Below are 23,236 nucleotides of genomic sequence, written 5' to 3'. Positions count from 1 at the left end.
TTTATGAGTGTACTTTTTGTTTTGTTGGTTGGTTGTTAAGACTAGAAAACATATTCCTCTGTTCAGCACGAGTGCTTGTGGTGAGAGAGAACCCTGATTATCTGTTACAATCGTCTCCAGCCCAAGGAGAGCATGATTAATCTGTGTATGGCAGTGAGGTAGGGATCTTTCTTAAGGTATTGGCAAACACTTTTGACTAACTTATCACCAAAAGTATTGGGGTGATTTTTCTTTAGAAATCAATTTTATTTAAGTATAATTTGCATACAACAAAACCCACAGATATTAAGTGTATGGTTCAGTGCAGTGTAAGGGTTTTGACAAATGTACACTTGCATAACCACCACCATAACCAAGATATGGAACTTTTCGTCACCCCAGAAGGTCCTTCGGGCTCCTTTAAAGTCAATCCTCAGCCCCACCCCAGACAACAAATGATCTGATTTCTATCACCAAAGCTTTCTTCTGCCTGTTCTAGAACTTTATATGAATTTAATCATACAGTATGAATGCTTGTGAGTCTGGCTTCTTCTGTGCAACACAAAGGTTTTGAGATTCATTCATGTTATTGCATGTATCCAGGGTTTGTTCCATTTTGTTTTTCTTGTTGAACGGTATCCCACGGTATGAACACACCGCAATGCGTTTATCCATTCACTTGCTGGTGGGTATTAGTATTGTTTCCAGTTTTTTGGTATTATGAATAAGTCTGCCATAAACATTTTTGTATAAATATTTTTGAGGATATAGGTTTTCCTTTCTCTTGGGTAATGCCTAGAATTAAGTTTGCTGGGTCCTGGGGTAGGTGTATATTTAACATCATAAGAAATTGCCAAAAAGTTTTCCAAAAAAGTTGCACCATTTTGTGGACCAACCAGCAATGTATGAGTTCAAATTATTTCACATCCTGGCAACTTAGCATTACCCATCTTTTTAATTGTAGCCATCCTAGTGGATATGAACTGGTATCTCATTATAGTTTTAATTGCATTTCTCTGATTATTTATATAATTTTTTCATAGGCTTATTGACTATTCATATATATCTTCTTTTGTGAAGTGTCTATTCAAGTCCTTAGCCCATGTTTTTCTTGAGCTATTTGTCTTTATTGAATTATAAGAGTTTATTCATTCCAGAAAAAAAGTCTTTTGTCAGACATACAGTGTGTGTATGTGTGTGTGTGTGTGTGTGTGTGTGGTGAATATCTTCTCTGGTGGTTTGCCTCTTCATTTTCTTAATGTTGTCTTTTGAAAAGCAGTTCTAATTTTGAAAAAGACCAATTTTTCAGTTTCTTTTTATGATTAGTGCTTTTTGGGTCCTGTGTAATCTTTGTCTGCCCTAGGTTCACAAAGATATTCTCCTATGTTTCCGTTTAGAAGTTTTATAGCTGTGGCTTTTACATGTCAAGTTAATTTTTGTGTATGATGTAAGTTAGGAGTTTGAGCTCATTTTTTTCATAAAAATAAATAGTTCAAGCACCATTTGCTAAATAGACTAACATTCTCCCATTGAATTACCTTGCCACCTCTATCAAAAATCAATTGTACACATGTGGCTTCTCTGATCTGTTCCATTGATACACAAATTCAACACTTACTTGATAACTATAGCTTGATATTAACTTTGAAACAAAGTAGTGAGTCTTCCAACATAGTTTTTCTTTAACAAGATTATTTTGGTTATTTCAGGTCCTTTGCACTTCCATATACATTTTAAATTAACTTATTAATTCACACAGAATAGCCTCCTGAGGTTGATTGGAATTGCATTGAACCTATAGATCAATTTGGGGAGAACTGACATCTTAGCAGTATTGGGTATAATAATCCAAGAACATGATACAGCTCTCTATTTAGGTCCCCTTTAATTTCTCTCTGAAATGTTTTATAGATTCAGTATGAAGGTCTTGCATGTCCTTCGTTAAATTTATTTTTAACTATTTTATTTTATGGTACTATATGTGGCATTTAAAAAATTTTATTTTACAGTGTGTTGGTATTTATACTGACCTTGTAGCTTGCAGCCTTGCTCACTTCACATATTAATTCTAGTAGGGGTTTTTTCTTTTTGCAGATTCTTTTATTTTTCTATGTACAAAACCTTGTCACTTGTGAATAAAGACCATTTTATTTCTTTTTTTCCTATCTTTATGCCTTTTATTTTTTTTTCTTTCCTCTTGCTTTATTGTACAGGCAAAGACTGCCAGTGAAATGTTGAATAGAATTGCAGAGGGCAGACATCCTTCCTTTGCTCCGATAATATATCCATTAAATATAATTTAGGCTTTCTATAAATCTTTTATCAGCCTGAAGAAGTTCCCTTCTATTTTTAACTTGGAAAGAGCTTTTATCATGAATTGGTATTTAATTTTGTCACATGATTTTTGTACATTTATTGAGATGATACATGACTTTTCTCCTTTATTTTGTTAATGTGTTGAACTCCAAAGGTTGCTTTTAAATGTTGAACCAATACTTTGTCATGATGTACAATATTTTTTAAACATTACTGGATTTTATTTATTAATATTTTGTTGCAGATATCTGTACTTATATTCATGAAGAATGTTGATCTGTAACTGTCTCTTACCTTCTCTGGTAATCAAGGTTATGCCGGGCTCATCACAAAAGTTTGGAAGTATTTTCTCCTCACATATTTTCTGCAGAAGTTTGGGTGAGATTGGCATTTTCCTTCTTTAAGTGTTTATGATAATTCACCAGTAAAACTATATGGGCCTAGAATTCTTTTTATGGGAAGGCTTTTAACTATGAATTCCATTTATTTAATCAATAAAGAGCTATTTTAGTTTTTATGCATTTTATGTCAGTTTTGACAAGGTATTTTTTCAAAGAATTTTTCCACTTTATGTAAGGGGTTAAATTTAGTGGCATAACATTGTCATAATATTCTCTCATTACCTGTTAATGTCTGCACAATCTGTAATGATGTCCCTGCCTCCATTTATAATATTTCAGTTTGTGTTTACTCTGTTTTCTTTCTCTCCTCCATCAGTCTAGCTAGGTGTTATCAATTTAGTCAGTCTTTTCAAAAACCAACTTTTGACTTTGTTGATTTGATTTCTACTTCATTGACTTCTGCTTTCATCTTTATTATTTCCTTTCTTCAACTTAGGTTTTATTTGCTCTTCTTTCTCTAGCTTCATCAGGTAGAAGCTTTCATCATTGATTTTATGCCTCATGTAAGTATTTAAGGCTATAAATTTCCCTCTGAATATTGCTTTAACTGCATCCCACAAATTTTAATATGCTGTGTTTTCACTATCATTTAGCTTGGCATATTTTCTTATTCCTCTTGTGATTTCTTCTCCGGCCCATGGGTTATTTGAAAAAGTGCTGCTTACTTTCCAATTATTTGGAGACTTTTTGAATAACTTATTGCTTTCATTTCTAATTTAATTCATTATGAACAAAAAAACATAATCTGCAAGATTTTAACCTTTTAAAGTTGATTGAGGTTTGTTTTGTGACCCAGCTCAAGATCTGGTCTTAGTGAATGTTTCCACATGCACACGAAAAGAACATGTCATCTGTGATTTGGGGATGCAAACCATGTTCTATAAATGTCAATTAGCTCAGGTTGTTTGGTTATATTGTTCAAAATTTTTACATTCTTATTGATTTTTTTTGTGTGTGTATTTAATCGATTACCAAGAGACAAGTGTTTAAAATGTATCATTATGCTTCTCCCTTTAGTTCTGTAGATTTTACTCCATGTTCTTTGGAGTTCTGTGCACGTATGTTGTGATGGCTTTGTAACTTGGCCAGACTGGGCTACATTTCTCAGAATTCTCTCTCTTATGTTTCCAGTTAAGGTGGATCACAAGGAAGATTCCGGTGAAATATGGTAGATGAATTGGAGGCAGGAGCCATTTTGAAGCCCAGCCACAACTTTCTGTGCTGCCCGGGGGCTGACAGTTTTGATCTTATTAGAAGTTGAATAAGGTGGGAGTTTGGTTAGATTGAGTTCAATTCTGGCTCTAAATATTTTGAAGGTGAGTTTAAGTCTTTCCCTCCAGGAGATCTCTGGGACCAAACCCCACAAGACTACAAGATCCCCAGAACCAGGCACAAGGCATGGCGCATAGTAGGTGCTCAGTAAAAAGGAAGACAGCACAGCATAGGGGTTAAACATGCAGTTTCCAGAGCAGCCAAATCCTCAGACCATCTTTTCACCTTCTGTGCCTCCATTTCCTCATCTGGAAAATGGGGTTTGTTGTGATGAGTACATAAGTGTAGTAAGTTTCACAAAAATGTTACCTCTGGTTCTTTGTGATAACTTCAACCCTTTTCTTCATCCATACAAGGAAATAGTTGAGCGTGAGCAGGGAATGGAGGCAAAATAATGACAATGGTTTCGGAAATCGCTTAATCATAACCTCAGTTAAAAGTCCTAAGTGCCTTTCCTGGGTACAATTGCATTGACCGAGCACCTCTGGGAATCAAACTGTTGCTGATCGGGAGCTTCCCCAGTACAAAGGGCTTGCCTTTCCTTCATTGCCTTTCGTTGCTTCTTTAGCCAATTCCTCGTTTCCTTAAGGCCCCAGCCCCCGGGAGTTAGGTCAGAGGTACAAGTTCTGGGAGAACAGAAGTTGTGACTTTGCAAGACTTCCCCTACCCGGCCTGCCCAAAGACAAGGCTCTCTCTCCCTTTCCTCCACTCCTGCTTTAACCATTCCTGGAATAATAGCACAAAGAAGTCTCAAGACATTTCAGACGTGAACGTGCCACTGTTGAAAACAACTCCCAGCCCCTAGCCGTGGACAGCTTGGTCTCCCAGTTTTCCTGCCTATTAAACACATGACAGCATGTTGACTAATAGCTGGGAAATGAGGCCCCGAAGAATCTATTTCAAAAGAACCTGCAGCAAGTTAATCAGAGAAGGGAGCCGGCACAGTGGTGCTGGCACCAGGGCTCAGGGCCGGGAGCACAGACACCTTGGCAGGGATTCTTCTAGCAGCTGAGGCGCCAAGCCCGGTGCCGACTGTCAAAGATGCTGAGAAGTCGGAGCTGGGATCCAGGGGTCATGGAGCCTACCCCTCCTCCCGGGGTGGAGGCCTCCGGAAGCACACGCCCATCACTTAGGCTCCTGTCCAAGATCCCATCTCCAGGGAGAGGCCTGGATTGAAGGCCACGGTCTTCCTCTCCCCAGCCCCACCCTTCGTACGCAGCAGTCTCCGAGTGAGGTGCAGGCTGGGAAGAACGGAGGTGTCCAGAATCATCTCCTGCTGTGCTCTCCAGCCCCCAACACTTCCCTCCCCCTACTCAGCACTTGTTTGTATTTACAGACCAATCAACCCAATCCATCCTCACGGTGTTTCCTCAACACCCCCTGATTGCCATTGATCAGCAAGCTGGCGAGCTGCTGCCTGCCCGTGTGAGCATCTTGTCAATGCTGGGAGAAGACTGCCAAATGGCCGGCTCGGCTCCTCCGGATGGTGAGACATGGTGTCGCCCAGACCAGGGAGGCAAAGGCATGGCTGTGAGCCGCCTGGCAGGGCACAGAGACCCCTGGTGCTCAGTAACGAGGAGAGAGCAAGCCCTTCCTCTGCAAAGAACCGTGTTGAGGGTCCATCCACGTGCTCCTACCTTCGCTCACACCAGGTGGCCTGTGGAGTGAGACCTCAGGGGTGAAGGAAGCTTACCTAGCTGCCCCGGTATTAAAGGACCTATGAGATGGCCTATAGCAGCAGCAGGAAGGATGTAAGCTAGGTGTCCAGAAGTACCTCCTGATGAGAAGGTTGCTAAGGACTCTCCTACGACAGGAATGTCATGTATGACTCACAGATCTTTTACTCTAAGTCTCCTGCTCAGTCTGCCCAGTGTATATAGTTCATGCACAAGTTCTACTGTTACATCAATACACAAAATTGAGGGAACCTGGCCTCGTATTTATTTGGTGGTCCTTGGTGTCCTCTCCCAAGTGGAAATCATCCCTTCTGGGTGCTGGGTCCTGGTGCTGAGCGGGTATCACCTGAGTGACTAGACTAGCAGCTGTGTCAACAAGCCTTTGCAAACCAGACAACGTGCCAAGGCTGGGGACACCAAGTCCTGAAGGAATTATAGAGATCAATGACAGCACAGGAGAACACATTCTAAATGCCAAAGGGGCAGCTCAGCGAGATCTTAGCAGCTCAGAGGGATGTACAGTGTCTGAGAAGCCGATCTGTGGGTGGGGGGGGGGGGGACCTGAAGGCTAGGGAAGGCCAGGCTTGAAGTGCATATCATGGTTGGGTGGTTCCTGAAGGGATAGTTTTCATGCAGGCCCAAGGAGAGGCATTTGGGGGTCCCTGGAACTGCTCTCTCTTCCCAGGAATCTTCCTTGAAATGGGTACCCAAAGCCATAGGCCCATTAGAACTTGTCACATGGAGAACATGCCCTTTAATTAGGGATAGGGTTTTGAGGAGGAGGAGCTCTCGGGGTCTCTTCTGCCTCCTAGAGCACCTCGCAGGCCAAGGACAGGACTCCGTGCACCATCCCTGGCCCCACCCCAGTGGGGAGCCGGGGCAAGGAGGGTACAAGAGCACACCTACCTTCCCCACGATGGCATTTGGTCTCCCAAGAGCTGCAAGCTCATCTGCCCAAGCCCTCCTAGGCCAGAACCCTTAGAAGGAAGCACAGGCCCCAGGCCCAGTGGTTTTAGGCAGAGAGCAGTTCTCGGGGAGCCAAACCTTGAGCCTCCCTGGATTAAATGAGGCTGAGCCCCTGAGTCTAGAAGTAACAGAGGGTCCCCTCCTCCACCCTCTACCTGCATGTGAGGCTACCTAGGAAACAGCAGGAACAAATAGGGAAACCTGATTCTTAAGGTTCCTAGAAAGAATAAAAGGAAACTTGTTTTAAAGGCTGTATGTTATGATAGTTAGGAACGAGGGCCCTGGAGCCAAACAGCGAAGAAGTTTAATTTCCAGCTCTGCTCTCTACTGGCGCATGGCCTTGTGCAAAGGAAACAGCAAGAATCTGATTCTTAAGGGCCCAGATCATCTGTAAAATGGGGACAAACAATAATACCAACTTCACGAGGTTGACCTGAATAACAATAACATTGAGCCAATAACACAGAACGCTTGTAACAACATCCAGCAGGTAGTAATCACTAAAAAAAAGCTGGCTGTTGCTATTAAACACCCTTCAGCAATGGCTGTACCGTCATTTCAACAGAGGAAGAGTTTATAGAAGCATCTAATTGGAAGGAAGAGCTGGGAGACTTGTTTTGAAAATGCATTTGTGTACCAAACTTTTCCTTTTTCAGTATTTTCTTCACACTATAAGGGGATTGTGGAACTATTTTCTTCTTCTTTTTTTTTTTTTTTTTGAGACAGAGTCTCACTCTGTTGCCCGGGCTACAGTGAGTGCCGTGGCGTCAGTCTAGCTCACAGCAACCTCAAACTCCTGGGCTTAAGCAATCCTACTGCCTCAGCCTCCCGAGTAGCTGGGACTACAGGCATGCGCCACCATGCCCGGCTAAATTTTTGTATATATATATTTTAGTTGTCCATATAATTTCTTTCTATTTTTAGTAGAGACGGGGTCTCACTCTTGCTCAGGCTGGTCTCGAACTCCTGACCTCGAGCGATCCACCCGCCTCGGCCTCCCAGAGTGCTAGGATTACAGGCGTGAGCCACCGCGCCCGGCCTATTTTCTTCTTATTTCCTGTTCTTCTTAGTTCTCATTAGGATTAAGCGAAATGATACATATAATGTGCTTAGTGCTATGCCTGGCACTTATTAAGTATTCAGTAAGTGCTACTTCTTTGTTTGGGGCGGCTTGAGAGTGCTGGAGACTATTATGGCCCCACCATAGCTAGGAAGCCTCTGTTCTGTTCTGTAGCTAACAAAAGTCTTCCCTCCTATGATGCAAGACAGGCATTTAGACAGAAGACTTTCCAGAAATCAATCCGGGTGTCAGACCTAGGCCGGGCTCCCAAGGAAGCGTCCTGCAGATAGAACACCTCTGGAGGTGTTCACTGGTCTAAAGAATGGACATCGGGACCTGCCGAAGGTCCTTGCAGCCTCAACACTCTGGCCACAGCGTTGGAGCGCCGAGTGCAAGGACCCGCTCCATCTCGCCCACACTGGATGAGCTGGGTTTGCGGTCAGGGACAGACACAGGTGCCGGAATACAAAACAAACAAACCCTAAGCACCCCTTGTTCTCTCTCTGGCTGTGGTGCATACAGACACGCATTTCCACCTGCTCACCTGCTCCAGGACTGGCCTGAGCCCTCCAGAGGGGCCCATGGGTTGGAGGAAGGGTCAGGGACCTCGGGGGCACTGGGAGAATTCACATGATGGTGATAAGGAGTTGAACACACTATGCAACCTCTGAAACAACAAAACAGGGTCAACCTCGCCCCGTGTGGCCCCCTGCTCCAGACGCCTTACCTCATGGATCCCGAAGTGGGCGTAGGAGTCGAAGTAGTAATCTCTCGAGGTCATCTCCTCTGGGTTCAGCAGCTTGGACATCTTGCCCCGCCCTGGGCAGCTGGGTTGAGTGGACACGTGGTGGACGCATTGCACAGGCTTGGGTGGGATGACCGGCTGAGGGGGGTGGGAGGGGGGGCTGCTCACCTGAGGGGAAGAGAAGGGGCCCCGTGTTAGCAGAGGTCCCGTCCACAGAGATTTCGCTCCCTGAGCCCTGCCCTGGCCAGTGCGGCAGCCCTTCCTGCAGGGCAGGGGAGGCCTTTAACCTCCGGCAGTCAGGTGGACAGCTGTGACTTGTGGAGAGGCGGCAGGCTCCTTGGAGCCAAGCGGACCTGCATTTCCCCCGGTTCCAGCTCTTACCGCCTGGATGACCTGAGCCGACCTAGGCCTCTGTTTCCGTAGCTGTTAAATGGGGAAGGTAACGTCTTCCTTTGGAGGTGAGCAGGAAGCACTCACTAAAGGGCAAGATGCACGGCACAGTGTGGGGCCTGAGATTCCAGAGCCAGTCTCCCGAGCCTTGAACCCCAGCTCTGCCCTTTACTAGCTGTACAGCCTTGGGCAAAGTTATTAACTCCTTGGTGCCTCAGTTTCCCCATCTCTAAAATGGGAATAAAGGCCAGGCATGGTGGCTCATGTCTGTAATCCCAGCACTTTGGAAGGCCAAGGTGGGAGGATCACTTGAGCCCAGGAGCTGGAGGTTGGAGCTATGATCACACCACGGCACTCTAGCCAGGCAACAGAGCCAGACTCTGTCTCAAAAAAAGAAAAAAAAAAATACGGAATAAAACAGTCCCTATCTCCTAGAACTCCTAAATCCCGAGTTCTAGACAAGTTAGTATTTTTAAAGTGCGTGGAAAAGGGCTGGGCACATAGTGTGGGTGAAGCTAAACTAAGTCCCACCTGCATCTTAGGAAAGTTAAGCCCATAGGCTTCTCTTTACTCAACAGGTAGCATCAAGCTAAAATAGAACTTGGCCTCCAAAACACAGGTGTCTCAGGTTCTGGTGTCTCCCACCTGTTGTCTTGCCTGCCTGGTTCTCACTCACAGTTTTACCCTGAACTTGAGCACTGTGGATACCCGCACTGACGGCTGCCGTCCTGCCTCCTCACCGCCAGCTACGACTCTCTCTGCGCACTTCAGTCCTGACACCCGGCCCGGCTCTACGCTCCGTGGCCACAGCCCCTCACTGTCTGCCCCTGCTCCTTCACAGGCTAGGGGGAGGGGGAGGAGGGGGTGGGGGCCCCGAAGGTTGAACACCACTACAGAAGCACAGTTATGCCAGAGAGGAGTCTCTCTGGAGTGCAGAGACCCAAATGAGCAAGGCACAGGAAAGGCCTCAAAGCAGGGCGGAATTTTAAAAATCAAAGGAGTATTATCTAGTCATTGGTCCTCTGGGGCTGGAAATCAGGGTTCCTGGATCCTGTCCCAACTCTAGTAAAATTAAAAATAGATACGGAGAGGCAGACAGCAAAGCGATTGAGAGTGCTAGCCCTGAGGCCTCGCTGCCGGACTCCGAACTCAGCTCTGCCACCAGCTGGCTGCGCGACCCTGGGGAGTCCTTTGGCATGACAGGTTTCTCCTCTATAAAATACAGATCAAAATATTGATAAAACCTACTGGAAAGAATTGTCAAGAAATTTGGATGAATTAATATATGGAAAAACTTTAGAACACTGGCACATAGTAAGTACTTTATATTATGAATATTATTATTACATAAATCATGGTGTTATTCTACATTTCAGTTTTCTCATCTGTAAATTGGGACAGCTTAGACTTACTATCTCCTTTCCAGTGAGGGAAACAGGGATCCTAGGATGGAGCAAGATCAAGAAATCCCAGAGAACCCATCGTTCGTCACGCTGTGGCACAGCCCCGAGACTGTCCTGTGCCCAGGGCTGGAGAAGAGTGAGGTGAGGGGAGCATGATGGTCCCATTTTCCCAGCGTATCTAGGCTACCGCCCCAGGGAAATAAGCAGACTTCCCAGTTTAGCAACATCAGATTTCAGGTCGGCAAGAGCCCGGGCGGGCTGGCAGAGGGATGTCTCATTAGAATGCAGCAGGTGTGCCCACCCTCAGCTTGGGATGTTGGTCACGGTTTCTGGGAGGCTAAAAATAGATTGTGTCAATTGCACACTCCCATGCAGGCTGCAGAATCACCTCTAAAGCCGAGGACGGCTCTCTGCATGAAGCTGACCCCAATATTGACTCTATTTAAATATATTAAGGAGAGGAAAATGTCCTACCTCGTCCAGGCATTATGCATGGTCAAGGTCCCAAGGGTCTCCAGCACCCCTTAGCTGTCTTATTCTCTGAGGTCCCCTTTTCCATGGGGCTCCCTAAGACTCTTCCCCAGCAGCCAACTTACCACGTGTCTGCCCTGTGCCATGCATTGCATGAGGCAAAGGGATGAATGGATTTGGGGGCCATTCACATCAATAGCCATGGGTCATGGGGACAAAGAGGTGACTGTGGCACAGTTCCCTGGTCCTGAAGGCTGCCAGGCTAGCTCCACCTCCTACAGACAGGGCTTGCACTCTGCCCATCGGCTGGCAGGTGTGCTCTCTCCCAGGAGGCTGGGAGTGGGTGGGAGGCAGCAGTGTCCCGAGATCCCTAAACATTGAGTTACGTGGGGTGTTGCTTTTAATTCCACAGCTACCTACTCAACATCTATGCCAGCAAGGTACCATGTGGGTCCTGTGGAAGAAATAGAGACATATGGGAACTGTGCCTTCCAAGGACTCTGCTTTCTAGACCCTTTGACCCTCAACAGCTCCACTAGATGCTCGATTAATGTTTATTCCACAAGAGAAGTTCGAGCAAATTGTTCTGGGGGTTCAAAGGAGAGAGAATTCAATTCAAAGAGTCAGGAAGCCCCAGGATAGCTGGCAGTGGGGTAAGGTTTCGAATGGCTTTTGGTAGGTGGAGATGGCAGCAGGGAATTCTACCAGGAGAGGATGGCTTGAGCAACAAGGGAAAGAGGCGGGGAAGCAGTGTTTGGGAGCAGCCTGGCTGGGACAGTGGAAGATTCAGCTGCAAAGAAGTTATGGCCAGGCTAGGAGGTTGTAATTAAATACGAGAGACGAGGGGGAGCTATTGCCAGGTTGTAACCAGGGAGTTTGGTGCTTGCGCTCTGCTTCAGGAGGACGAACGTGGTCCAGGAGGGCCAGGGCGGAGAAAGGAGTGCAGGGACGAGGCTGGGGGAGGCAAGGCATGAAATTCAGAGTGTGCTTTCAAAGTCCAGTCAAGAAACAACGACAGCCTGAATTCCCGGGGTGCCAGAGAGGCTGCCTGCCAGAGAAATTGCAGAGACAGAATCTATAGGCATTGGCAACTGATGAGACACAGGGGAAGGGAGAGGAGCTGGAATCTCAGATGACTGCAACATCTCAAGCCTGGGTGACTAGGGAAATGGTGGTGACATTAACAGCAATAAGCAAGTCAGCAGGAAGCGCAGGTTGGGGTGGGGGGAAATAATGAATTTCAATTTGGATCTTTGGAGTCTGAAATGTCATTGAGTCATATATGAAAAGATGTCTAGCAAGCAGACATTACCGCAGTTCCAGTCAATAAACATCATAAACAAAAGTGAAAGGTAACGGAAAAACCAAGAAGTCCACTCTAACGTATATGGCAGACAGAGACTAATAGCCTTAATACAGAGAGAGCCTTTGCAAATCAGTAAGAGAAAGAGCAGCCCCAGTGTGACACTGGGCAAAGGGTCTTATTTATAGTCTATTCGCATGAGAATAAATACAATTGGCAAATTAACATGCAGCAAAAATGTTTAACCTCACTAGAAATCGGGTAAATTGAAACTAAAACAAAAAATCCTTATCATTATTAAATACCAGATAACCTCTCCTCTTCCCCAAACTACCAAATCTCTGCATTTGTAAAAGCTGCAGAGAAATAGGTACTTTCATACACTTCTAATGGGAATGTAAACAGGTCAAGACTTTTTGAAAGGCGGTTTGGTAAAACACACTGTTAGTGTTAAAGAGCACAAATCCTTTAACCCAGTAAAGTTTTTTGGAATTTACCATAAGGAAAGAATCATGGATAATCATAAATATGTAGCTATAAGAATCTTGTGACAACACTGTTCATAATGACAAAAAAAAAACAGTAGGTGTTAACTTAGATGTTCCACAAAACAAAACCAATTAAAGAAGCTATGGTATATCCACACGATAGAAAACTATGCAGCCATTTAAAATGTTACAGAAAGAGTGTTGAATAACATGAAGACATGATCGTGATAAAAGAAAGGTTGGTTGGGGAAGACAAGTGGGAGAAGAATAGACAGTGGGATCACATTTTTAGAATGAAACCTGCTCGTGCCTGTGTGTGAAGGGGGAAGCTCGGGGAAGGCACCTGAATTACCAGTGATTGTTGTGGGAGGTGGGCTGTGAAGAATTCATTCTTTTCTTTCTTGTGCTTGTTCATATTTTCTAAAATTCATGCCATTAACAGGTACTGCTTTTGTAAATAACAAGTGTAATCCCAGACGTCTGGAGAGAAGCCGAGGCTGGTGCGCCGGTTTGGAAGCCATGTGAGGAGGTGGGGCGGCTGTCGGGGCTCAGCGGGGGAGACCCCAAGGGAAGGAGAGAGAGGGGAGTGAGGCTGGGCATGGAAGAGAAGCCAGAGACATCCTCCTCTGAGGACCTTGTGGCACCAGGGAACCAGGGAGAGATGCTTGGGGAAAGGGAGACAAACCTCGGAGGGGTGTGACTGCCCCTCTTCGGAGGACGTGTGACCCAAGCCTGGGCTCCAGAACAGGGCCGACCTCCATGCAGCTCGGCCAGGGCCTTCTGAGCCTCAGCTACCCACGAGGACACTGGGCTGGAGAAGTTGTGCAGAGTCACCTCTAGGGCTGAAGAAGGCTTTGTGCTTCAAGCTGATCTCAGTATTCATTCTATTTAAATATATTAAGGAGAGAAGAGTCCTACCTGGTCCAGGCATTATGCATGGTCAAGGTCCCAAGGGTCTCCAGCACCCCTTAGCTGTCTTATTCTCTGAGGTCCCCCTTTCCATGGAGCTCCCTAAGACTCTTTCCTCAATAGCCAACTTACCACGTGTCTGCCTTGTACCATGCATTGCATGAGGCAAAGGGATGAATGGATTTGGGGGCCATTCACATCAATAGCTATGGGTCATGGGGACAAAGAGGTGACTGTGGCCCAGTCCCTGTTCCTGAAGGCTGCCAGGCCAGCTCCGCCTCCTACAGACAGGGCTTGCACTCTGCCCATCGGCTGGCAGGTGTGCCCTCTCCCAGGAGGCTGGGAGTGGGTGGGAGGCAGCAGTGGCCTGCGATCCCTAAACATTGAATTACGTGGAGTGTTGCTTTTAATTCCACAGCTACCTACTCAACATCTATGCCAACAAGGCACCATGCAGGCACTGCAGAAGAAACAGAGATATATAGAAACTCTATAGGTTCCCATCCAGGCAAACAGGAACTCTTACAGGAATCCCATGTGTCTCTGAGAGCTATAAAAGATGGCTCAGCCACCGCTGAGGGGGGCTCTGAACACTTGGCCTTTGGTTCGTCGGCCTCGCACCCACGGCCCCGGAGGGACTTGAGAGCATCGGGGATGGGTCTCGGGGGAGTGGTCTCCTCTGTAAAGTGAGAAGGCCGGACTCCTCCCTGGGCCACACTGGGCAACCAGGGCTCTACGTGAAGGCAGCCTTCCATCGCCAGTCTTGCAGAGATGGGCTGGGACTCACCTGGAGTGGACAGCCAGCCTGACCCCGACTCCAGCGCCTTGGTCTCGCCACGGCTGCAGCTGTGGCAGCTCCAGTTTTCTCCCTGTGCCTGAGTCCCTTCCTACTGGACATTTCAGTCCCTGCAAGCCCTGCCCCTACGTGGGATCGTGCCCGCGTCACCCTGGAGCTCTAGCCCTGCCTGCTGTGCCCTGGAGTCCAGTTCTGGTTCTCGTTTCAGCACCCCGGGCCACAGTCGTGTCCTGTGGGGGCGCCTGGGGCCCCAACGCAGAGAATGGGCCTCGCCTTGCTCTTTCCCACCTCTGCCCAGGGCGCAGGCTCAGGGTGCTGCGACTTGCTGGGGTCTCCCGATGCTGTCTGCTTCCCTGGTCTGCTGAGAATCCCCGTCCACCATCAGGACTTGTGGTTTGTCTTCCACTCTGAGTGGCCCCTGCTGACCAGGACACTTCCGACACTGTGTCCTGACTCCAGGCTAGCCTTTCCTAGGGCATCTTCAGCACAGTTTTTCTCTCCAATAATTTATGGTCCTCCTAGCCTAGCCACTCTGCTGGGGTGAGCAGGCCAAGGCCCCACGAAGGCTGAGGTGATGGGCGGTAGAAGCACCAGAGCAGGAGGCCAGGAGGGAGCGTGGCTTCCCGGAGAAGGGGCATGTGCACGGGTCCCCAGAGGGTAGGACTTCCACAGGCAGGTGGGGCTTCGGGAAAGCGTGTGTGCCCCACCCACCTGTACCTGAGAATGGGGGTGGCTGACAGATGTTGATAGCGACGAGATCTAACGCTGACGGAGGGCCCACTGTGCTCCAGGCCACCAAGTGCCATCTCATAAAGTCCTCATAACAACCCAATGAGGCGCTGAAATTTACAGGTGAGGAAACTAAAACTCAAGGGAGTCCAGTCACTTGCCATAGCCCAGAGCTAGCTATTAACACAGCCAGGATGTCAAACACCATCGGTATCTGTTTGACGCCAAAGCCCGTGCTCTTAATATTGATGCTGTGTTGGCTCCGTTCAGACCAACGAGCCTCCCTGAGCCACTGCCAGGAGCCAGGCCCTGTGCTCAGAACGGGTGGCAAGCCAGCCCAGGCAGGAAGCCCAGTCTTGGGGACAGAAAGAGGGTCAACAGGCAGCGACTGGACGGAGGAAAGTGCTTCAGTGGAGGCAGGCACAGGCAGGCACCTCCCCAAGGCCTCTGAGCTTAAAGGGGAGCAGACGACAGGCTCCAGGCTGCAGATGGAGAAACTGAGGACAGCAGAAGAAAGGAATTTGTCTAAGATCACACAAGCAAGCCAGAAGTGGATCTAGAATCGGAGCCTCCAAGGAAACAGGAACGGGTGGTGGGGAGAGGAGGAAGAGGCTTTGAGGAAGGACGGTGAAGGTGCCGAAGGTGCAGGTGCCGGACGCAGGAAGGGGGAGGCCGGCCGGCCGCCGGGGGAGGGAGAAGCGGCACTTTCTGCACCAGGCAGCTGAAGCTAACCCAGGCCCTTTGGGCTATAAATGGCTCCTGCTGGCACCAGCCCAAGCTTTAAAACCATTTTCCTGAGAACAAGAGGCTCCACTAGAGGAGCCAAATCCTGCTCTGTTCTCCAAATGTCAAGAGAGCTTTTTCTAACCTGAGTCGTCTGTCCTCAGCAGCTGCCTGCCTGGCCTGGAGGCCCAGGGAGGGAAGAAAGAGGAATGCAGGGGGAGGGGACACCACAGGGGAGGGGTGGCTTCCAGCCCAGGCCTCACCATGTCCCTCCCCGCCCCCCCCCCCCCCCCCCCCCCCCGCTGCCTTCACCTCCGTCCCACCATACCCAGCTTCACGCTGGCCCTCCGCCCAGGGTCACCGTTAGACACTCACCACACCTTTCTCCGTCCTGTCTGTGATCTGGACCATGGCCCATGTCGCTGATAACCACACAAAGTATCAGCTCTTCTAGCACCACCTGTCTGCCTTTAGACAGGGCCCCGAGTTTTACACAAATAGAGAACGTTCCCATGTGCAGTGTCAGGTGGCAACGGGGCAAGCAAGGCCCTGCTGGGCATCTGGACCTCTCTTGTCACCTAAGATCACACTGTGCCTGTCCAGCTTTCATGTCTGCCTTTGGCCGAAGACGGCCCTAGGTGCACCCATGTGTCTCATCACCTGGGCAAACGACCCAGCCTCCGCAGAAGGAAGTCCTGTGCTGGGGCAGGAGGCCCTGGCTCATTGCTTCTCAGCCTGCTGGCCAGAAGCCCAGAGTCGGGGGCACAGGGAAGGAGGATGTAGACGCTGCTGGTCTTGCAGGGCAGGGTCGGCTTCTTGTGCACAGCCCCGGGGCTCCCTGGCCCGCTCTGCCTCCTGCATCAGAAGTCAGCCTCATGCCCCTCACAAGAGCTGGCTTCTTGGGCACAGATGCCGTCTGGATCTGCCTTTTCTGGCCCCAAATGTGGGGCACAAGGCCAGCCACTGACGCCTGTCACAGAGTGTCTGCTGGTCCCCATGGGGACCTCCCGTTTTATAGCATCTCTGACTGTCACAGTGGGAACGGGGCAGAGGCCAGCCTCACCTGCAGTGCTGCTGCCTGCAAGGCTGTACTTCCTGGACACCCTTCCCTGGCCGCTGCCACCCACCACGGCCAGTCCCCGCCCTCCCCTGTCTTCGGTGTGCTGCACAGGGTCCGCTGCCAGGGATGCTGACCAGGCCCCTCAGCTGAGCTGGAGCTCGTGACGGGGTCTAGGGCAGGGGTTCTCAAAGTGCAGCCCTCAGACCACCAGCATCAGTGTCACTTGGGGGCTTGTGGGAAATGCAGATTCCCAGGCCTCCCAGAAGCCACTGAACCAGAGACCCTGGGCTGGGCCCAGCAGGTGATTCTGATACACCATAAATTTTGAAAACCACTGGCCTAAAGTTGCACTTTTTCATATTGTCTTCCACAGAATTGGCACTCCTAGAAAAAAGTTCCATGGTCAATTAAGTTTGGGCAGATAAGCTAAAGAGATTTCTGAATTGCAATACTTTAAGCCTTTAATATGCTAAAGTAAATTGGGAATCTCCGAAAGAGACTTAGGGTGTCTAGTGCTACCAAATTTAGGGCTGTGGCACCCTTTTTCCTGGGAGATCTATAAACATCTCTAGAAATTAATGCTCTGAGGGAAACAATCTGGGCTCTGATTTTTTATAGAACACTGTTTCTGTTTTATAATCTGTGTCAGCCGTCGTTGGGTGGGTCTCAGGCCCCCCTCAGACCAACAGAATCAGGACTTGTGGGGTGAGACCCAATTTGCATGTTCAGCAAGCTCCCAGCTCATGCCTGGGACCCTGGCTGTGACAGTGCTAAGGACAACTACTGCCTTCTCCATTCTGCTCTGACCCCCAAGCTGCGACACGGCCCCTACGCACCAGCCTGGTGCTGCCTGGTGCTGCTGAGACTCCCAGAGCCAGGCCAGGGTCACCTGGCTGAGAGACAGCCGAAGGTCACAGGGGACACCTCAGCTCTGACTGTGGAAGAGCTGGGATTGGGTGTGGGTGCCCCCACCTTCAGGCTTTGTGACCCTGGGCCGGTCCCTGACTCCAGTCACTACCAGGTCCCTGTGTGGCCCAACTGGAGGCGGCCCTTGGTGGCCGGAACACCATGCACTGGAGCTGCCCGCAGCCCCGGCTGTCTCTGTGGTGCAGCGGCGGTGCCTGCTTCAAATCGAATGGCATTGCACCCACACAGCACTCCTGTCTCCCGGATCAGTAACTGCCGGGAAGGAATCTATTGGATTTGTTGGGCCTGACCTATTTTTTAAATAAACTAGGGCTGTTTTCTACTATTAGTCACTTGTCTCCCAAGCCTCCACATATTAAATTCTCTTCTTATATCCTCAGATATTTTGGCTACGAGAGATGTCAGATTAATTGGATGCTTAGCTCCTAGCTCTTCCTCTTTAATGGGCTTAAAAGCAGACTTCCCTGTGCGTTATTCTCCTCTTCCTCCCTCTTCCCTCCTGGAGGCAAGGGAGCCTCTTTCCCGCTTCTGTCTTGAAGGAATGACTGAGCCCTCGGCTTCCCTGTCTGTGCTCCTTTACGGGCAGATGTGCAGAAAGACACAGCCGGCATCCTTGCACACCCTCGCCTGGCCCGGAGTTAGACTACACTTGCAGTGCCAGATTGGGGTCAAATCATCCCTGTGGGATCTGCGCTAAGTCCATGACTCTCTTCACCCCAGGCCGGGGTCACCAGCAGAGGAGCCTCCCTGGCACCCCCTTCCTGGCCGCACAGACAGAGCACCTGTAGGCTCTGGGCTGGCTTCTTTCCTCCCCATTCACAAGACCGTGCAAAAGGCATTGAACCTTCCCTACCTCGGTTTCCTCTTCTACAAATGGCAGTAATCTTGTGTCCCGCCTCTTCTATGGGGCTACTGTGATGACTAAAAGACAGTGAGTGTGTAAACATTCACAGGAGATCCTACACTGCAATATGGGAGCACAAGCCGTCCAGCACCCGCCATCGGACTGTGGCAGGATGCTGTCTGTGGATGCTCCCTGCACCTGTGCCGGCACTGGACACGGTGGCTTTGGCTGCCCTTCGACTTCTGTTCTGCTAACAGCTTGACCCTGGCCCTCCACCTTGCACATTGTCCACTCTCTAGGCTTTGCTTCTGCCCCTCCTCCTCTGAGCTTCCTGAGTGTGACAGGATTAATATCTTCAGGAAGGTGGCCATCACTGGAAATCAGTCACTTTCTCCAGCGCCTGACACCTGGGTCTCTTCTGCTCCTGTTTTGACCTCCTGTGACATCTGCTGGCCTAAAACTACTGGTTATGTTCTATTTTGTGTTGTTGGCACACTGTCTCATGCAATTTTTTTTTTTTTTTTTTTTTTTTGAGACAGAGTCTCGCTCTGTCACCCAGCTACAGTGCCGTGGCATCAACCTAACTCACAGCAACCTCGAACTCCTGGGCTCAAGCAATCCTACTGCCTCAGCCTCCTAAGTAGCTGGGACTACAGGCATGCACCACCACACCTGGCTAATTTTTCTATTTTTAGTAGGGCTGGAGTCTCGCTCTTGCTCAGGCTGGTCTCAAACCCCTGAGCTCAAGTGATCCTCCCTCCTCGGCCTCCCAGAGTGCTAGGTCTCATACAGACGGTCTCACAATTGCAGGTGTTACTTCTACAACAAGAAGTAAACTCCTTCAGACTAGTAATCAGATCATCTGTGTCTTTGTTTCCCCCCAATACTTGGTATAAAGCTGAGTACTCAGTAAAGATGTGCTGATTACAGTATCCTCACCCTTCAACCAGATCAACATTGCCCTTCATAAATACCATGAAAGTGGAGTGGGGGCGGCTCCCTGCCACCATGCCACCGGGGAACCTTCACTCCCCTTGAGAGGGTAGAGAGGTGGCAACAAGAGGAAGCCTCAGAATCCCAGTAATGCTGAACTCCCTTTGGAGGGGTCAATGGTACTCCAAATGTCCTTACTGAGAAGTGTCTTATCTCCTGGGAGATAAGGAGATTTCTAGGAGAAGAAAATATCTTGCAATTATAGAACACATTTACTAAGCACAATAATTCCATTCATGTAGACTACGAGTGGCTTCAAGTACAGATTCAAGTGTATTTGTTAGACATTTTCCAACAATCTCTTTATACCCAGGTAGTACAAGGCCTCTCTGCAGGTGATGATGCCACGGCTCAGAGAAGCCCACTGACTGATTCGGCCCATACAGCATAACTGGTGAGGAGCTAGGAGCTGACCTTTCATAGAGCCTCAGCCCAGCAACTGGCCACTAAGCTGATGGCTGGAGAAAAACAAGCTATAAAGTTGTGTTATAAGACAGAAAGAAAATCACAAGTTGCTGATCAAGGCCACAGCCATACCAACCTCATCTAGAGCGTCACCTGGTTTCCATGGACTCCTCTAGATACTTTCCACCCAGTTATAGGAAACCCAATTACCCCAGATATATATATTTCCACTCAGATTCTTAGCAGAAGTCACTGACTTCTTTAATCAGAATTCCAATGCAAATACTCACTGAAAACATCAGCATTTCAGCTAGAAAGGGAATAACAGCCAGGTCTACTCCAAAGGTGGCCTCTTATTAGCCAATACAGATTCTAAGAATCTGGATTTTTTAAGCACTCTCAGGCAACTCCAACAATCAGTTAAAAAGCCAGACAAAATATAAGAAATAACAGTTTTTGAGACATTGAACATCAGGCAATAAAAAACCATGATCCCTGAGAGAGGAACAAGGTGAGCCCTGAGATTGTCCCAGCTCGTTACCTGGAGAGAGGACCAGGCTGCCACACAGAGAGTGGGAACCCAGGGAGACCCAGTCACCTCTCTCAGTGGAAAAGTGGAGGTGGGAATCTGGGGACAGCAAGGCAGCAAAAGTCTGCAAGTCAGAGTCCTGGAGATTAGAACGCTACACAGAGAGGAGCCTTTGGAGATCTTCAGAGAGCTCCCTTTAAGTTTTTAGCTGAGAGTGATCAAACCATGAATGTGAAAAAGCTACTCAAAGCCAAGAAAAGAACTACTGAAAGGATAGAGGAAAGATGAGCACCTGGTGCTCATAGGGCCAGGAACAGCTCTTGTCCCCCCCAGGCCAGCATGGAAAACTTCACAATTTGTGAATACTCAGAAGAATGCTTTGTTATTGTTGTATATTGTTGTATATTTGTAAATATACTTTTTCCTCAATAGTGGAAAGTTATCTGTAGACCAAAGATAGCTCTGATACCACCAAACGGAGCTTAAAAGCAAGACCTAAAAGGATTAAACTGTCCAAGTAGTTTAAGTACATCCCAGAACAAAGCTTAGAAATACAAAATACCTAAAAATACCTAGCAACCAACAAGGTAAAGTTCAAAATGCCTGGCATCCAGTCAAAAATTACTAGGCTTGCAAATAAGCTGGCAAATACTACCTCTAAGGGGGAGAAAAATTGATCACTCAAAACTGAACCCAGAAATGGCACAGATGATGAAATTAGTAGACAAGGACATTAAAATAGTTATTATAACTGTATTTCATGTGTCCAGAAAGCTAGAGGAAAGACTGAGCATATTAAGTGGAGACACAGAAGACATAAAAATGACCCAAATTGAACTTCTAGAGGTAAAAGCCATATGATATTTTTAAAAATACACTGAATGAGGTTAACAGCAGATTAGATATTATAGAAGGAAAGGTTAGTGAACTCAACACAAGACAATAAAGACTATCCAAAATAAAACCCAGAAGGAAAAAAAATACTGACCAAAAGTTAAACAGAATATCAGTGAGCTGTGGGACAACTTCCAGTAGCCTAGTCTACATGTAATTGTAGTATGCAAAGGAATAGGAGACAGAAAAATACTTTAAGAAATATTGAAATGATGGCTGAAATCTTCCAAATTGATGAAAATCATAAACCCACAGAGTCAAAAACCTCAACAAACTCTGAGCACAAGAAACATGAAGGGGGAAAAAGGACAGCACCAAGGTACATGATGATCAAATTGCTTAAAACCACTGATAAATAGAAAATCTTAAAAGTGGCAGGAGGTGGGGGGATGGGGAAGACATTTTACATACAAAGGAACTAAGATAAGAATGACAGTCAAATTCCTCTAAGAAACCACACAAGTCAGAAGACAAAGTAACAACATCTTTAGGTACCCGAAAGGAAAAAGAAAAAATTGTTAACTTAAATTCTATACCCAGTGAAAATATCTTTCGAAAATAAAGACAAAGTAAAGACGTTTTGAGACATACAAAAACTGAAAGATTTCATCATTCATCACTACAGAAGGAAGATGGAAATCTGGTTCTACACCAAGAATGAAGTGCTCTGCAAATGGTAACTATGTGCTAAATACAAAAGACCTTTTTCTTGTTATTTAAATCTCTTTAGAAGATCATTAACTATTTAAATTTTAAAACATCTTAGAGGATTTATAACATATGTAGGAATAAAATGTATGACAGCAATAGCACAAAGACCAGGAGAGGAATGGAAATACACTGTTGTAAGATTCTTATACAGTAGTCCCCCTTTATCCATGGTTTTGCTTTCCATGGTTTCAGTCACCTCAGGTCAACTATGGTCTGAAAATATTAAAGGGAAAATGCAGAAATAAACAATTCATAGCTTTAAATTGCACACTGTGTAGTAAGAAGTTCTTAGTAGTAAGATGAAATCTTGCATCATCCCACTTTCCATCCTACCCAGGAAATGAATCTTCCCTCTGTCCAGTGTATCCATGCTATATATGTGTTAACTAAAATAAAATTTTAAGGCTCACCCCCCACCGGCTGACTGAATGGACCCCCTCGTGGCCAAAGGAATATCCTAAAACTAAATTGCCTGCCAGGAGGAGGGAGGTCAGACATGCCTCATCATGCCCCTCTCCCTTCTTGGGGACATCCTTTGTACCCCATTAACAAGCCTAAGGGTATGCAAGACAAACTACAGGCCCTCAGTTTACACAAATCTACGTCCAGTGGCTTATCTCTGATAAACAGCAACTATGTTAAAACATTTCAAGCCTTTAGACAAACCTTCATGTCTTTAACCAATTACAAGCCAAAGAATCTTTATACCTACCTATAACCTGCAAGCCCCTGCTTTGAGATGGCCCACCTTTTCAGGCCAAACCAATGTATGTGTCCCACGTATTGATTTGTGACTTTACCTGTGATCCCTGACTCCCTGAAATGTATAAAACCAAACTATAACCCAGCCACAGCGAGTCCACTTGCTCAAGGCCTCTTGGGCGTGGCTCTGGGTCATGATCCTCAAATTTGGCTCAGAATAAATCTCTTTAAAATTATTTTACAGAGTTTGGCTTTTTTTCCATTGACATAAGCCACCTGCCCATCAGTCACTTAGTAGCTGTCTTGGTTATATCAAAAAAAATGTAGTATATATAGAGTTCAGTACTATTCTTGGTTTTAGGCATCCACTGGAGGTCTTGAAATGTATCTGTTGGCAATATGGGGGAACTATTCTACGTGAGGTGCTATAATATCACTTGAAGGTAGACTATGATATAGGTTCAAAATATATACTATAAACCCTAACTAAAGTGGCTACTTTATAAAAGCAAAAAAAGTTGTAGATTGCCCCCAAAAGACAGAA

General features: G+C 47.2%; 1 protein-coding gene across 1 annotated transcript in view; it reads right to left on the bottom strand.

Moving 5' to 3' along the window:
• PRMT8 (protein arginine methyltransferase 8) overlaps nt 1–23,236 on the bottom strand; it is an 84,579-nt gene that overhangs the window by 39,353 nt on the left and 21,990 nt on the right. Inside the window, exon 2 of the mRNA XM_069489600.1 lies at nt 8,398–8,583. Within this exon, the coding sequence (XP_069345701.1) occupies nt 8,398–8,583 (186 nt within the window). The remainder of the gene's footprint in view (nt 1–8,397; nt 8,584–23,236) is intronic.

This window comes from Eulemur rufifrons, chromosome 16, assembly GCF_041146395.1.
Source record: "Eulemur rufifrons isolate Redbay chromosome 16, OSU_ERuf_1, whole genome shotgun sequence".
NCBI lineage: Eukaryota > Metazoa > Chordata > Mammalia > Primates > Lemuridae > Eulemur > Eulemur rufifrons.
This window is presented reverse-complemented; position numbering and strand designations above follow the sequence as displayed.